Source organism: Drosophila tropicalis, unplaced genomic scaffold, assembly GCF_018151085.1.
Source record: "Drosophila tropicalis isolate 14030-0801.00 unplaced genomic scaffold, ASM1815108v1 contig_878, whole genome shotgun sequence".
NCBI lineage: Eukaryota > Metazoa > Arthropoda > Insecta > Diptera > Drosophilidae > Drosophila > Drosophila tropicalis.
This window is the reverse complement of record NW_027173374.1, coordinates 1573503-1589541: the sequence shown is the minus strand read 5'-3', so window position 1 is coordinate 1589541 and position 16039 is coordinate 1573503. Positions and strand designations below refer to the sequence as shown.

The 16039-nt window shown below is 36.8% G+C and overlaps 1 protein-coding gene and 1 non-coding gene across 3 annotated transcripts in view; both read right to left on the bottom strand.

Annotated features, from left to right (window-relative positions):
* Positions 1-16039, bottom strand: part of cno (adherens junction formation factor afadin) — a 44642-nt gene that overhangs the window by 16934 nt on the left and 11669 nt on the right. For both annotated transcript variants that reach the window (XR_011033638.1, XM_068301750.1), the window contains exons 2-6: positions 13168-13432; positions 12993-13101; positions 12741-12934; positions 12119-12673; positions 11964-12045 (exon numbers count right to left, since the gene is read on the bottom strand). Coding sequence is in view for 1 of the 2 variants with exons in the window: in XM_068301750.1 (XP_068157851.1) it covers positions 11964-12045; positions 12119-12673; positions 12741-12934; positions 12993-13101; positions 13168-13272 (1045 nt within the window). In the remaining variant the exon portion in view is untranslated. The remainder of the gene's footprint in view (positions 1-11963; positions 12046-12118; positions 12674-12740; positions 12935-12992; positions 13102-13167; positions 13433-16039) is intronic.
* Positions 4988-5117, bottom strand: LOC137586003 (U4atac minor spliceosomal RNA). The gene has a single exon (XR_011033664.1). It is a non-coding gene; the product is annotated as a U4atac minor spliceosomal RNA (small nuclear RNA).

Here is a 16039-nt window from a genome sequence, read left to right as displayed (position 1 = left end):
TGTAAATCAATCAAGAAATCGAACAGTTGGACTGAAGAGCAAGACATAGAGTGAAAAAGCGTGGAATAAGAAGCAAGTCAAAGGTTTGTTGGCCACCATTCAATTTAAATTAAATAAAATGAAAGAAGTAAACAACATTTGTTCTTGACAATTGACTTTTCTAGTGAAAGCGTCGACCAACAAACTAACTGACAGGACACAATTGATAAAGTGCAGAAGCAAAAAATAAAAAAAGAACATTTTAATTCTTCCAACATCCAACTAGAATGTTGACAATGTCAAGAGAAAAGGGCCAGTAGCCATGAAATTGATTTGGGCCAACAACTAGGACGAACTGTGCGTGAGTGTGTGTGTGTGTGTGTGTGTTGGGGTTTTCCTTTATTTCATTGCACTGGCACGTGCATAAGTGCGCATAAATTGGCAACAGAGGAAAACGGCAAGGAAATAAAAAAAAAAAAACACACACACACTATGAGAGAGAGACAGAACAATGCAACGAGAAAATTGCATAACGAGTTAAGTGCATAAAGCGTCACAGAGACACACAGAGAAAGAGAGATAGAGAGAAAAGGAAACTGGTAGAGTGAAAAAAGGGAATGTAAGAGGCTTTAACATGGTGCAGTCCACCCATTGAAACTCTCAGGTATCCTACTGTTATGTGGCCAGACATCACCGGTGTCCACGCCGCTCTTTCTCTGTCTCTGTATGGGCGTGTGTGTGTGGGTGTGCATGGAAATGGCTACCAGAGCTTTGGATACATTAATTTTTATTAGACAAGCATTTGCTCTAATGGCGGGCGAAGCAACTCAAGGAAGGACATGCCAAGGCATAAATAGGCTATAAATCAAGTCGAGCTTTAAGAGCTAAATGCAAGAATACGACTGCCGAGTCGTCCCCTAAAATAGGCAATGAAAAAGTTAAAAATGTAACAAAAAAAAATATAGAAATCAATTTCCTAGACTTGAATTACTTTTAAATTAAACAAACTCCTCAAACAATTAACCAAAGCTCAACTATTAAGGTATCTATGTCAATAACTCAGTCTCTTAAATTATAGTTACTTTAATTACAAACTCCCTTTAAGTAAATATAAATGTTAATCAAATTAAAGCCATCAGTCTTTAGGTTTTTTAATTAGTCTCTAGCTTTGTTCGCCCACCGAAAACTTTTGGCAATTTAATTAAAAGTAATTTGAAAACAAGCAAAAAGAGAGAAAACTTTTACAACTCTCCTCCAGCCGCTGCCGGCCTTAAACAATACGGCATTTTCTACAACATAGAGAATCTTTTGTTTTGTGGCCTCTAATTGACTGAGATTGATTTTTAGCAGTCGCACATCCTGTGCTCCTTTAGTGCCCAGGCCTAGTGGCTTTTAAATTAGCCAAATTAGTCGTAAAACGTGGCAAGAATTTGACTGTTATAGGAAAACCCAAAACCCAGCAATGCATTTCACTTTCATTTCGCATTCCACAAAGACACAGATTGCTTGTAGAGAAACTGGGCCAAAAAAAAACTTTTCAAAATGTGCTCACATTGTGTGCAAATTAAAACAATGAAAATTTAATGAGACAAGTTTCTGATGCTGCCCAAACCAACTGGCAACTCAGTAAAAGTTAAATCCTTGTGGTAAGCCCTCCAGCAAAACAAGCAAATTCCTTTGCAATTGTCGACAAAATGTTATTAGAATAAAAAAAAAAAAAAAAGCATGGCTTTTGAAACTGATGAGCATATAGAAAATACACTACAAAAAGGTTTAATCCCAAAAGCTGGCCATTAGCATGTGTGAAACATATGTTTTCAAATGTTATAATCATTGAGTGATAATTAATTATGTGCAGGAGCTTAGAAAACTTAGAGTTTATCATTAATCGCTCATTTTTTTTAGCAAATATCGTTGGATATATGTATTTTAGAAGTTTTCATCAGTTCATTTAATATAAATTCAATATTGATATAAGCCGTTAAAGCAAATGCCTTTATCTATGGGGATGCCATTTCAGCCAAGCAAAGAGCCAAACAAGAGACTCAAGTGCCGCTTGCCCAAAGCGGCTATCAACATTTTTGTTCTAGACAATTTGGCAACACAAAAGACAATAAAAAATATATAATTGGCTACAACCCCACACACCACCACACAAACAGACACACACACACACGCGAGCGCGCAAGAGATGATAAGGCCACGAGGAAGAAGAAGAGTTAGTGGCATGAGAAAAATTGCGTTAGCAATTGCTTTGCTTTGCGGCAAAATGCGGCTGAGATAACCCATGGAACAAGTGAAATATGATTGGATTTTTTGGATTCTTCTCTTCGCTTTATATTCTCTACTTCTGGTTCATGAAAATCGAGTACACTAAGTTCTTCAAACACTTTGTGAAATCTAAATAATACGATTTAAATCAAAGTTTTTAAACCAATCTAATTATTTAAATGAAATGAGAGAAACAAGTTTAAAATTGTTAAAGTTCCCTAAAGTTTTAAGAAATTGAAGTTTATTTCGATGCCTTCTGTAAAGAGCAGTCAATATTCGTCTATTTCGTGGTCTTTTTATGGCCATATTGCGATGGGTTTTATGCATTGCAATTTGTTGTCCCGTCTGTCCGCCTGTCTGCCATTGACAGAGTTCTCTACTGACCCACCAACCGGTGGCTTGCCCTCATCACAATTGAACTCCCAACGTAAAGCCAAAAAAAAAAAGTTTAAGTTTCTTCTTTTCTCCTGAAATTTATTGATTTTTTGTCTGTTTGTTTGTTTGGCCGGTTGAATGGTTATTGTGTGGCTAGGGACAGGACACACAAAGGGCATGAAACACGGACGAAATAAAAAATTACACATTTCTCTGTTGTTTCGGTTCTAATTTTTTTTCCTTTTACTTCTTTTTTTTTTGTTATTTATTTTATATGACTTTCTAAAATTAATGGTTCTGGCGCACTCTCGGCTTGCCTTTTAGCTAGCTGTTGGCTGGATGGTCGATGTTATGAGCCATGACAGTACCACGGCCAAGAACACAAAACAAAAACGCACAACTTGGAAAAGCATGTGAAAATTCAATTTACGCTGGCTCAAAGGGAAGTGTGGGGGGGGGTTGAATGGTGCATTGGCTATTGCAGGCAAAAATATTCATATATGTATATGAAATTGAAATCAAAATATGACAGACAACAGCATGCACAATGAAACGAAAAAAAAAGTAACAATAAATGAAATTAAATTAAATATAAATTGCAAAGGAAAACCAAATCGACACTTTCCAGCGGATAACCGCAAAACGCAACGTGTTCGGCGGCAACGACTGCGGCAATTGTTCATATTATCATTACATTTTTTGTTGACTTTATGCTGACTAACCGTATGGTGAACAGGCAAACAGACACTTGTCACTTGGTTATGATTATATTTTATTTCTTAATTTTTTTTATTGTAAATTTTCATCGTTTTTTGGTCTTTCTTCTTTTTTTGGTTTTTGGTGGGCGCCCACAACAATTCGTTGACACAGCGCAAGGATAACTGAGTGAACGACTGAGCACACGGAGCGTATGAGCAATACGGCCAAAGGCGTTCGCTCTGACGCTCGTTCTGACAATGGGGAACTTTGAATGCGTGAATGAATGAATGAATGAATGAATAAACCAACAAAACAAAACAAAAAAGGAAAGAGCAAACTCATACACACACACACACACACAAGCATACACACACATATGGCCAGGGTACAGTAAATTATGACTGTGTGTGTGTGTGTGTACGCGAGTGTATAAAACAACATTTAGTTTACAATGTTTTCAATGGGTGAGTGTCTCAGTTGTTAAGCTTGTATGTGTGCGTTTATTTGCCTGTGTTAGTGTATGCTTAAGTGCGTTTGCTTTTGGCTCTTTGCATGACACACACTCATTCACACACACGAACACACATACACACTCTTACAGCAAACCACACACATACATTCAAATCATATCCCCCAAAGTGCAGGTCAAGCCAGCAGAACCCAACGGATACGCTCTCTCTCAGCAAATATTGAAAACTTGGCGAAATATGGAATATTTTTTCACAGAGAACTCGTGAGTTACAAAAAGATAGGATAGAAAAGAGAGAAAGAATAAGCTTAAAAGCTTTTCAGATCATCATAAATAGGTTTTCATAGTAGAAATCAAAATTTACCCATCATCATGGTCAATTACAGACATTGCTGATTGCATTATTAACACAAACATAGTGCCAATCGATCACAGAAATATTTGTTTTATATATTTTTCGCTTATCGATAATTATCGTAAGAAATTTTACCTGCATTTTATGTATTTATAACCATTTAATATAAACAACAAGCCACAAATGCCTTATCAATCATTTACTTATTACCCACATAAATCCACTCCTAAATCGAGAGCATCATCAGTTTCGGGGCACCCCCGTTCCCTTCTCTTTCTTGACAGTGCTTTGAGGTAATCAATATGCCCCACGACCATGTCAAGCCAACCAAAACCGAATTCGAAGACGTTGAAAGACATAAAAACAAAATGAAGAAGACAAAAGGATACATATCTTCGTAAGTGTGTATGTGTATGCGTGTGTGTGTGTGTGTGTGTGTGTGTGTGTGTGTGTGTGTGTATATCTGTGTGAAAGCACAACAATAAAAACATAAGATATTCTTGAAGCTACTTTTCGGCGTAACGAGCAACGCAACGCATCGCATTGCACAGAGTCGACGACTGCTTTATAGGACAGAGGGATCAACTTGCATATGTATGTATTTGCCACATTGGTATTAGTACTCACATGTGTATAGGAAAACCCCAACAATGAATCCAAACTAAACCAGAATTATGGGCTATTAAATGTAAACTGAATGGAAAACAGACCTCTTAACTTAGCCTTTACAGTCGTCTTGTAATAAGCTCTCTTCTAAGGACACCTTTTGGTTGCATTCCTTTACTTTTCTGATATGTCACATGCATTTAATAGACGGCTCCCTATAAAGTAAGGGAGCCTTTTCCAAAAATTCCGATCGTTTGGCTTGTATAACCAACGAACGGGGGTTAAATTTGTATCTTTGGTGTCAGCAGCAATGTCCTCACTATACGTTCATTGAACATTTCTGCTCCCCAAGACAAGGAAGATAGAGTGATGGCATGCAGACGAACCTTAAGCAAAAAATGCTACAACCATTTGAGAATTGTTAGCGAAATAAATTTAAAAATAAATGCATGTTATTGTTGCATAGCAAAGGGCGCTGCAATGATCAGGGATCGACAAAAGATAAAACTAGTTTATTAGTAGGGGTTGCACACAGATTTTTCTGCAATTATGTTAATTAAAACAAGTTTCCGCAAAGTTCTCGTTCTCGCACTACAAAAGGTGCAAAATCTCTCTCTGGGTTCAGATAAGAGCATTTTAAATATGATAGATGAGAAAATTAAGTATTTGACATTAATTTCCGTTTTTAGTCTCATGATTTAAGCGGCTTTTGGCATCATAAATAAATAGGCAATTTCCTTTTAGTGAAATCCCAACCCAGTCTGTGAGCTGGAGACGGAGCCGAAGCAAAATCACAAAACTAAATAATTCAATTTCTCAGAGCAGAAATGAGGAATGAGGTTAATACATTTATCAACTGCTGCTGCGGCTGCCTTTACGTCTGGCAGGGCAGGATAACATTTGCATGCAGAGAACCTCCTCCAGACAGGAGGAGACTTCAGTTTACCTTCTTCCCATCATTTTTACTTTCAGATTTACTTCCTATGTGCCATGTGCGTTCTGAATGTTTAGCCTAAATTGTACCCTGTATACATTGGATTCCAAGATTAAGTATCTATTATTGGACTTCTTCTTGAGATAGAAAGTTGATTTTATTAAAGATAGTATTCAAGATTTCTGCATTATTAACTTTCAGCATCTACAGAGGCAAGGTATATCAAGCGTATCTAAAAGTCGACCCCTTTACTTGTAGTAGAAAACTTTTCCTTCTACCATCACACACACACACACACACTCAGTACAAAAATTGACATTGATATGGAGAAAGCCTGGAAGCTCTAACTTTACTCTGTCTCCTTGTGTGACAATTTCGTTTAGTCATTTTTGTTTTGGCAATTGCCTTTGGGCTACCTCTGGGGTCTGGTCTTGAGCTTGGTCTAGTCTATCTGACTTTATGCCTGGTTGTCTGTTGCTTTGTCTCTATCTCATTCGTTCTTTGTGTGCCAAGTGTCGGGCAACAAATTTGAAAGGCAATTCAGAAGCAGCACAACACATCATGATAACAATGATGATGTTTCCTATGCCTCTGACAGCCACCAGACGCCTCCATCATCGGTTGATGATTGATTCCAATTGTTGATTGAGAATCCTAGACCAATTGCTGTCCAACAAGACGGCTGTGTAACTCAGCTAGCTATGCAAATTTCAAAACAATTTAATATAATTTTCACCATTAAAGCAGAGAAACCAATTAATGAAATTTATGCCTAATCACGTATTACGCAATTTCTTCATGCCTGATGGAACTATTTTCCAATTAAAAATTTAATTACTGATTTTCAATTAACATTTTTTCGGTTTATCAAACTAATCCTGAATAGCTTAAGCAACTAATTTTGTTTTATTTAATATAAAACGGGTATTCAAATCTATATCTTTGTTTGTAGCTCTCTTAATGCTGCAAAATTTAAACCTTCAAATGTTTAGCAAACATTCTTCCCTGCAGTTGGAGAGGGAAACTAGGACAACAGCAGCAAAACAGTTAGCCTAATTTCTTTTTCAGTTGGCTTCATCTACGTCTCTATGAAATTCCTAAATGCAGTTGAGAGAAGGAGCTCAGCTGGATGACCTTCAAGAGCGTACGCAAAGGGGGCTTTGCTTTAAAACTGCACTTCGCAGGCTTCAGAAAACATCGTGAAGAAGGGAAGCCCCATTGGCTCCCTTGTACATTCCAAAAGTTGCGAATAGATGGTACGAGTAGTTTAGGAAAATTTTGCAAACTTTATGAGACAGCTAGAGAGACGGAGGGATTGGGAGGGTCCCTCCCTTGAGAGAGCAGAAGAACGACGTGTCACACTTATTTATGAGCAGCCACGTTTCAAAGTCCCCATCGGCAGGACAAAGTCGAAGCCTTTTGAGCTTCATTAGGCATGACCTTTTTTCTTTCATTGTATGTAGCTCGTCGACAATCTGTCCTCTCTCCACCTCATCAGATTCGGTTTCGTTGGAAACAAATGTAGCGTTAATTTTTACCAACGAAATGTCTACAGGACAAAACGATACAGGACATTTAGGACAATCAGTGAGCCGTGGCGAGTGGTCAGAGAACATGTGAATAATAAATGAATTTAGGCGTAAGTATCTACTATACAGCACGACATTTGGCCATAAACGCCTATTAGATTGAGGAAATTAATATAGAAAAGTATAGATGGATATTGATAAATTAAAAATGTCGTTGGAGTTCTCAAGTAATACAATAACAAATACATGTAATTTACTTTTATTTACGTCAACGGGAAATAAAAGAAAATGAACATTATGATACAAAAAATCATTTGTAATATATATGGATAATTAGCATTCTGGGGTCACATCGTGATTAGATTAGATAAAATGTAAATTAATCCGAAATTAAATGCAAGTTTCGGTATTCATTCAAAATAAAATCAAATTATAAGTATAATTCATGTTTTAACAAAAACTCTAATTACTTTTATCCAAACCATATCAAGTTATTAAAAAGAACGTATTTCAAATAAAAGTCGAGACTATAAATCTTTTTTGATTGCTCAGGTATAATTAAATATGATTAACATAAATTGGAATTTTATTTGCACTTTAATTGAGTTATTTAAACAAATATTGTTTAAAATATAGAAATAGACTTTTAGGTAATTAAGTTGATTAACACTTTAAAAGAAAATGGAAAACAGAATCGAACCAATTTTCTCATAATCGCTTGTGCTCAACATTTATAGAAATATTTAACTGCCAAAACTTCAATGGTTTTAAAAGTTCGTGAATTACTAACAGTAGAGTGAGAGTAGTTTCAAGGGGTTTTGGGCATTTCAATAGCATACTTTTGGGCATTATTGTGGTGGTAATCGAGCAGCATTTTCGTGGTTTTATTGCTCGTTAGACAATAATAAAATATGGGCCAACTTACGTCTAATGCCCCAATCCATCATTTTGAAGCGGTTCTTTTTTTAATTTCCTGCAATCGACGTAGCTGTTGGTGTTGTTTCAACTGTTTGCTATAGTTGCTTGTGTTGCTGTTGCTTCTGTAGTTGTTGTTGTTGATAATGGAGCAACAATTTTACATGATTGGCAACCATTAGAAACAAAAAAAAAGTGAAATGAAGTGAAGGCAAAGGCAAAGAAAACACTTAACGAACGAGAAGGCTGACGATGACAACGGCAACGGCAACGACTACGGAACCGATGGTGGTAAAAGCAACAAATTGAATTGAACGGCTTCTAATTTTGACAATTTTGTGTATGCATCGAGAGCTCGATTGATGGAGTAGAAGGAGTAGAAAAGGGACGACAGAAGTAGGATGAAAAGCACACACACACACAGACACACAAAAAACTGTTGCCGCCGGTTTTGTTGGCTCCTTGATTGGCAAAAGGACGGTTAACTTTCGTTGCGATATATTCCGGCTAAACGATAAGGCGACAACGTGTCGCTCAATTCTTTGTCGCTCGCTCTCCGGGTTTGATGATGCTAACCCGAGCAGCATTACTTCATGACTGAACCAGAATCGGAACCTGAGAACTTGAACCAGGCAGACACAGACAACAATGCGGAATTTCGTTTTCTGTTCGTTGGTCGTCGTCGTTGTCAGAGGCATCGGCCAGATATGGCGAAGTGTGACTGTGACGGCGGCAACGAAGTGCACGGCGTAGATAAAAACGACAACGCCGTATTGGACTACGGGGAAGGAACAGGAGCAACACCACTTGAATAACGACAGCAGAAGCGGACACGGAGATGGAGACGGAGACGTCGACTGTTTTTTTTTTTTCGACATTGGCGAGGACGTTGACAATGTGTGCCCACAACAAGAACAACAACACACTGTTGTTGTTGTAAGGGAACGTTAGAGTCGCTTCTCATACTTAGTTATATTGGAAAAACGTTCAAGTGACCAATGTGGGAGTTGGACGTGTATTGCGGCACAGGTGCTGCCATTCGAAAAATGTTGCCATAAATGAATGACCATTATCCTTGGCCACAACAAAACGTATACGTATATGTCTATGTATATGTATATGAACCGCAGGATGAATGTATACACCGGCGCGATAAGGTAATATTTTCAGTATTGAATGGGAATTGAAGCAACCAACAGTACACAAATAATAACAGAAATAGAAAACTCCACAAATTTAAAGAGTGAATTTGTATTAATAATATTTTAAAAACAACGCAAATTGTTATCAAATAAGTAGGATATCTTCTATGGCATTCAGTTACTTATCTAGCTCATTTAAATTTGTGATATTTTATTGTCATATTAGACATATTAATTTTCTATTTTAGCCACTGTAAAGCCGAAAAATTTAATTCTGATATAAAATAACAGACCAAATATCCAGCATAAACGTAGGCACTAAAAAGAGAGTGTTTACATGCTCTCTGTCGTTGCCTCTCTTGGTCTCTCTCTTTAAGCATTACTTTCTCTTTTTAGGATATTGAATGTGAAGATATTAAGAGATATAGACCAAAAGAGATAGACCAAGAGCGAGAAGGCAAATACTAAATTTACCATTGACTTATTGACTAAGAGCGAAGACCTCCGCCCTACTCTTGGTTTACCTCTGTTTGTCCCTGAACGAGGAACATCAAATTGCTGTTAAAATCAACAAAAACAATGCAAGATGTCAGACAGAGAGACCGACAGACAGACAGGCAGACAGATAGTCAGAGAATGAAATAGCTCGTAGCACTTCGTGTGTTGGGCAATCAAACGCAGGTGTTTTGTAAGTACTTTGGCTCTTCTTGTTGTTATTGTGTGAGTATGTGTGTGTGAGCGTGTATGTGTGCGTTTCTGAAAGTGTGTCAGGTTTATCTTTAGAGATAAAGACTAAGCAAAGTTAAAGACAAAAAATTATTTTTTAATCAGAAGAGATGTGACACATTTTGTAAGTTAAAAGTTGTTGACCCAAAAACAACCACACACACACACGCATATAATCTAAACAATTACGCAAGCCCACAAAAGTAGGCAACAATTAGCAAAAAGGAGATGGTCAGAGCAACAGTAACAAGACGACAGACAAAAACAAAAAAAAAAAAGCTTAGTACAAAAAAAATATATACCAAACAAAAATTGCGGTCGCATTTACATTTTACACCTTTTGTATATGTCGCAGTCCCTGGGGACAACGGCAAGACAGGCAACATGTGGCTGTACCCGAAATACCCGCTACCCATCACCACATAACACCCCAAATGTCATTATTATGAGCGGGTCGAGCCTTTTCTTATTTGTTGGTATGTCGTTGAATTTGTGCGTTAGTGTGTGTGTGTGTGTGTGTGTGTGATGTGAGCATGTCTGTGTGTGCTCCTGGCCCAAACATTTCCGGCAGAGAATGTTTCCTTTTTTCATCTCGTCTTTTATATCTTTACTTTTTATTTAGACGTCGCTCATGCTTATCGTTTTAATTTCGTTTTATGTTGCAAACTTTGGAATACTGTTAAAGTAGTGTAAGAAAAAGAACCAGTGAATAGTTTAAACTCAGTTTAACTAAAAAATGGAATGGTTTTTTTCTTTAAAAAAGGCTAGCCAGGATTAGCCTATCTTAAAAACTATTTTCGAGTCAACCAAATGTCAAAATTTGAAATGAATAAATATCTTTAAGAAACCTCTAAAATAAACCAAATAAGCAATCCTTTTTGAGCAATTGTTTATTTTACTGTAGAGTATCGAATATTTTTGGAAGAAATTACTTTATTGCTCACTTTCATTTCATCTATGTATATCTCTTATCTTTATTTCGCCCTTCTTGTTGTTGTCGTCATTCATTCATTCATTCATTCATGCTCCCTGGGGCATTTTTTTGTGAGCCGTTTAGGCAAATTTATTTGCACTTTTATTGCTATAGTGTAAGGTAAACGACTTTGGTGGGACTGACGAGGACTACCATCGTCAAACGAAACCGTTTTCAAAACGTTTAACTAACGAATTTAACAAAAATAATAACAACTTGTACGTTATTTAATTCGTTTTTCCAATGCACAAACCCAATGGTGATGTTATTTGCTAAGCCCAATGGTTTGTGTATTCGCTAGACATTTTTATAGTAATGTTGCAATTGGTTTTTTATAGCTTGTTGGGTGTACTAAAAGCTAAATTTTTTGTTTAATTTATAAAAGAATTTGAATTATTTGTTATATGAAGAATATAAACAATTATTGATATAAACAAATATGTTTTATGAGTAATTTCAAAACGTATTTCCATGAGTTAAGACCTTTTGCAATTTTTGAATTGAAATTATGTAGTATGGATCCAGTCATAACATAATTTATTAACATTTAATAGCATAACTTCACAAATTAAATTATAGTCCTAATATTCCTCTTGTAATCACAGTAACTTACGCAGTGTGTCACAAAAATCATCTTTCATTTTCGTTAATCTGAATATGAAAATTCAACTTTTTAGCCAAAAATATTTCTTAACGCGTTGCAGCACTTGGGAAATGCCGATAAACAACTAAATGAAACTGATACAAAATAATATATAGGTATAATAGTACACTAACAACAAGAAAATAGCAACAGTGAAACTTGTTTGGTTGCCTTCAATCTGTCAGTCAGTCAAGTGAACTCAAGCCAAGTCAGCATAATTATTGATAAAACAAATCAGTTAATTGCGTGCCAAGTGCATATACATATATATAAATCGTAGGCAGAGAATATTTATGAATGAAAGTTTGTAGGGTGAAATTGATTTTAAGTACACTCTCAACACTTACCCCGCGACGTTGGATGATTCATTAGTATTGATAGTGGGCACTCATCGTCATCGAGTATATACTCGGAGCCATCACTATTGACCTACACAGTGAGAATAAAAAATTGTTCATTACAGTAAATTCTTTAAAATTTTTGTCGATTCTTTCTAGTATACCTGAACCAAACAGTAGAGTAGAGGATCTGACTTCTCCAAGCCATATTTGGTCAACATTTCTCTAACTACAGCCTGGGCACAATCTCTTATGGAGAGTAGCAACGTTTTATAGGGTACATCCTGGCAAAGGCTTTCACCGTAGATTTTCAGGGTGCCGCCAGTGTCCGGCCCACCATCACGTGAACGAAATTGCTGCAATTTCTTTTCCAATTTCTGTTGCCGCCGTCGACGCATGACAGCCTCGGGATTTGAGATCGAACGTGTGAATGAGGTTTCTGGCAATTCGGTATATAATTTGCCAGCTACTGCATCCGGATCGCCTACACCACCTGCCCCTCCTGCATGACCGTTCATGTGACTCGAATTGCCGCCAGCTGCAGCTATTGATCCTGCTGCTCCTGATCCTCCACCAAGGCCATTGCCCATACCCAATTGATTGCCATTGGCAAGCGGTTGATCTGAGCTCAATTTTGCCATTTTCTCTTTCTTCTTTTGCTCTTTCTTCTCGCGTTTCGATAGTTTACGTTTGAAATTCAAATCTGTCTGTTCGATGGGCTAAAAGGAGAAGAATTAAATTAACATTAAATTCATTATTATATACAAAACTAAGCGGCAAACTTACTGTGGTCTTCTGATCAATATTCTTGAGTAGAAATCGACCTTCACGATCGTCTATATGCCAATTGAGTTGCACTAGTAGAGGCTTCTCATCGGCATTTAATCGTCGCTCCTCTCCATTGGCATGGACTTCGTATAGAGCATAATTTGGTACTGATAGCATACGCATATCGGGCCGAAATTTCTCGATTAGTGTGTCTAAAAGAAAAATCCACATTTAAAACAAGAAATTATCATCTCTTAAGTTTATATTTACCTATAACATCGGTAACTGTGGCATCGGATGCCACACGTATGCATTTGGTTGCCACTTTTTGTCCAGCATCTTGAAAATAAAATCTCATCACACCATGGAAAAGTAGATTCTGTATGCAATAAAAAAAATATTAAAATTATGTGAATATAAATGGATTTCAAATCAAAAAAACTACCTCGTCGGGCTCGGATAGAGCAAAGAGATCCAAACGATTGGCATTCCATTGTTGTATCACTGAACGTACTGCCTCGCGATCCAACATTTTCTTATCATGTGACATACTGCGGGGAATTGGGGAAGGGATATTTAACTTGTAGTTCTTTTCGGAATGTTTATGGTATTTTGTGACTCCAGTGTGACGTCGTTTATATATTGCCGCTTCAATGCCTGTGTGTGCGTGTGTATTTTGTCTTCCCTCTATATATTTTTGTATGGGCTAACTGTAAACAATAAAGCATAAATTTGTTGGATAAAATTAGATTTTAGGTTTACAACTTCCAGGAAAAATCATTAAATAAAAAAGTACAAAGTTGGCACATCTGTACATAGAAATGCGAAATGTAAACAGATGTGAGATAAACTGAAGAATGAACTTTGAAAAGTATGTGGAAGCAGGTGTATATCTAATAGGTATAATCTATAAATTTAAAGGAATAGCAATTATTAAACTCTAATATGACGATGCAGGTTTACCTTTTCATAGAAACAAATGTGATTTACAATATTTCGAGGTACATTTTCCTATATATAGGAAGTTGGTGATTTCATTGGAAAATTTAACATTCGTATGTGCAGCTGGTTTCTTTAACTTTTGAGTTAAAACATCTTGTATCTTAAGAAACTCGATCGGGTATCCAATAAAGTCATTAATTCTAAGCAACATTTTCATATGAAGAAATTATGTGTAGAACTTTACAGACAGTTGTCGGTCTCTATTGCAATTCAACCCCCAAAAAGGAAATACAACTGAAAGAACTATTGAAATGCAATTTAAAACCTAAAAAAGGTGAAATGAAATACCAAAAGTAAAACTTTTTCTGGTTTCGCCTGAATGCACTGCAACAGAAAAAGGACTCGGTCTCGGCTTTGAGCTAGTAAAAGGTGGTTGATAGGTTTGCTGCTTGGCAACAACAACAATACAAATTTCAATGCAATTTTCGTAAGTACAACAAAGCACACCTCCAACAACAACAATTTGCCCTCACCCTTTACAAGAACAACAACAAAAAACCAACGAAACTGTACAAATAGCTTTACTTATTTTTTATAGTAAATGCTTTCAAACCCTTTTGTCGTCTTCAACGTCGAGTCGAAGTGCTGCCAAGCAGAACCGTTGACGGTTATTAAACTATATAGAGAAGACACTCCAAAAAGACAATGAACAAGAAGAAGAAAAGAAGTCGAGGCATAGAACTTATCATCAGTAGTAGAGAAGATACATACTTACATAGTGTGGGGGTAAAAGTTATTTCAGGCATAGTTCCGCTTCTTGACATCGCTTGAACTTTACTCAAAACGAAACAAAATTAAAAACACGCCCCAAATACAAAATATCTCGAGTTTTTATTTGTTTTATAATGCTATGAAATTTTCTGCCTTGATGAAGTTATTTGTCTGGGGTCGCTACCCATCATTGTCGCTGAGTCTTTTGTGTAATGGAACTTCTAATTGGCCCAGTGCAAGTATGATATGATATGTCTGATACGATCTCAGTGATAATGTTAATGACAATTGACGACTGTCAGTGGAAAGCAGCAGGGAGAAGGCGGCATAGGAATATCAATTGAAAGCACTTTCACAAACAGAGCAAAAACAAAAAACAAACTCAACTAACTACAAGTTGAGACTGATCAAGTGATTTATTGTAGCTATAAATCTTTTTGGATTCCTAGGAAATCTAATTCCCATAGTATTAAATAATCATAGCAAAATTATACAAAATTATGTGACATGAGATCACTTCCATTCACTTCCCTTAGCTTCTTTTGAAGGTAGATCTAAATTATTTTTTGGCTTTTAGGTAATTTGTGTTACAACATTATTAAAAAGACATAAAATTGAAATTGTTGTTGCTGGTTCTTTATCCTCTTTTGTTGTTGTTGTTGTTGTTGTAGCTAGTGACTTTAAAAAGATGGCAAAGATAAAGAAAAAACCTAGAAAACAAAGACAAAAGACAAACGAGCCGGAAAACCGCAAAAAAAGTAAAATAAAAGAAGATTGAAAAAATGTCGCTTCAAGATAGAGATAGAGAGATACAAAGATAGCTGAGAAGAAGAGAAAGACGCAAAAGTACCGCAAGTTAAAGAGACAATGAAGAGGAAGACTACAACAACAACAACAACAACAACTACATACAAAAGATGTGGGGAGGTGAATGGACGAGGAACGTCGTCGACCACAATCTGTTTGAATTGGGCGCAGTGCCTCTAGCCAACTGGGTCTGGGACATGTTAGTATGTAAAATTGCTGCTGGCCTAGGCATAACTAAAATTTTGTTGCTCTTTTTTATTTTGGTTTTTTTTTTTTTAAGTGTGTTATTTATTTTCATGTGCAGCTGTCTAGTTGGCTGGCTGGCTGGCTGGCTGGCTGGCTGGCTGGCTGGCTGGCTGGCTGGCTGAGTGGCTGGCACCTGCAATAGATGTGAGGTGGGAAAACTTGTTGCCGGTTGCAGTTTTTGTCGGTTGCAATTCGTTTCGGGGTCAGTGGGTTTGTAAAACAAGCGGAAATGGTCAAAGAGAGGAGTGGAGCGACACCTCAAGTCATGTTTACTATGTTTTTCTTCTGTTTCTTTTTTCAGAGGAAATGCCTTTTCTAGAAAGCATTTCAAATTGATTCAATTGAAATCCAATAACATCATCTGAACAGTAAGTCAAGTACATAAGAACAACACACACGCACACACACACACACACATACACATTAAATGCAATTGTCATAATGACCCCACATAAATTGGACACACATGGAATTAGTTAGAGAAGAACCTCCCATGAATTACATCAGCCTAACTGCAGCATTAGAGGGGGAAAATTGGGGGAGGATTGGAC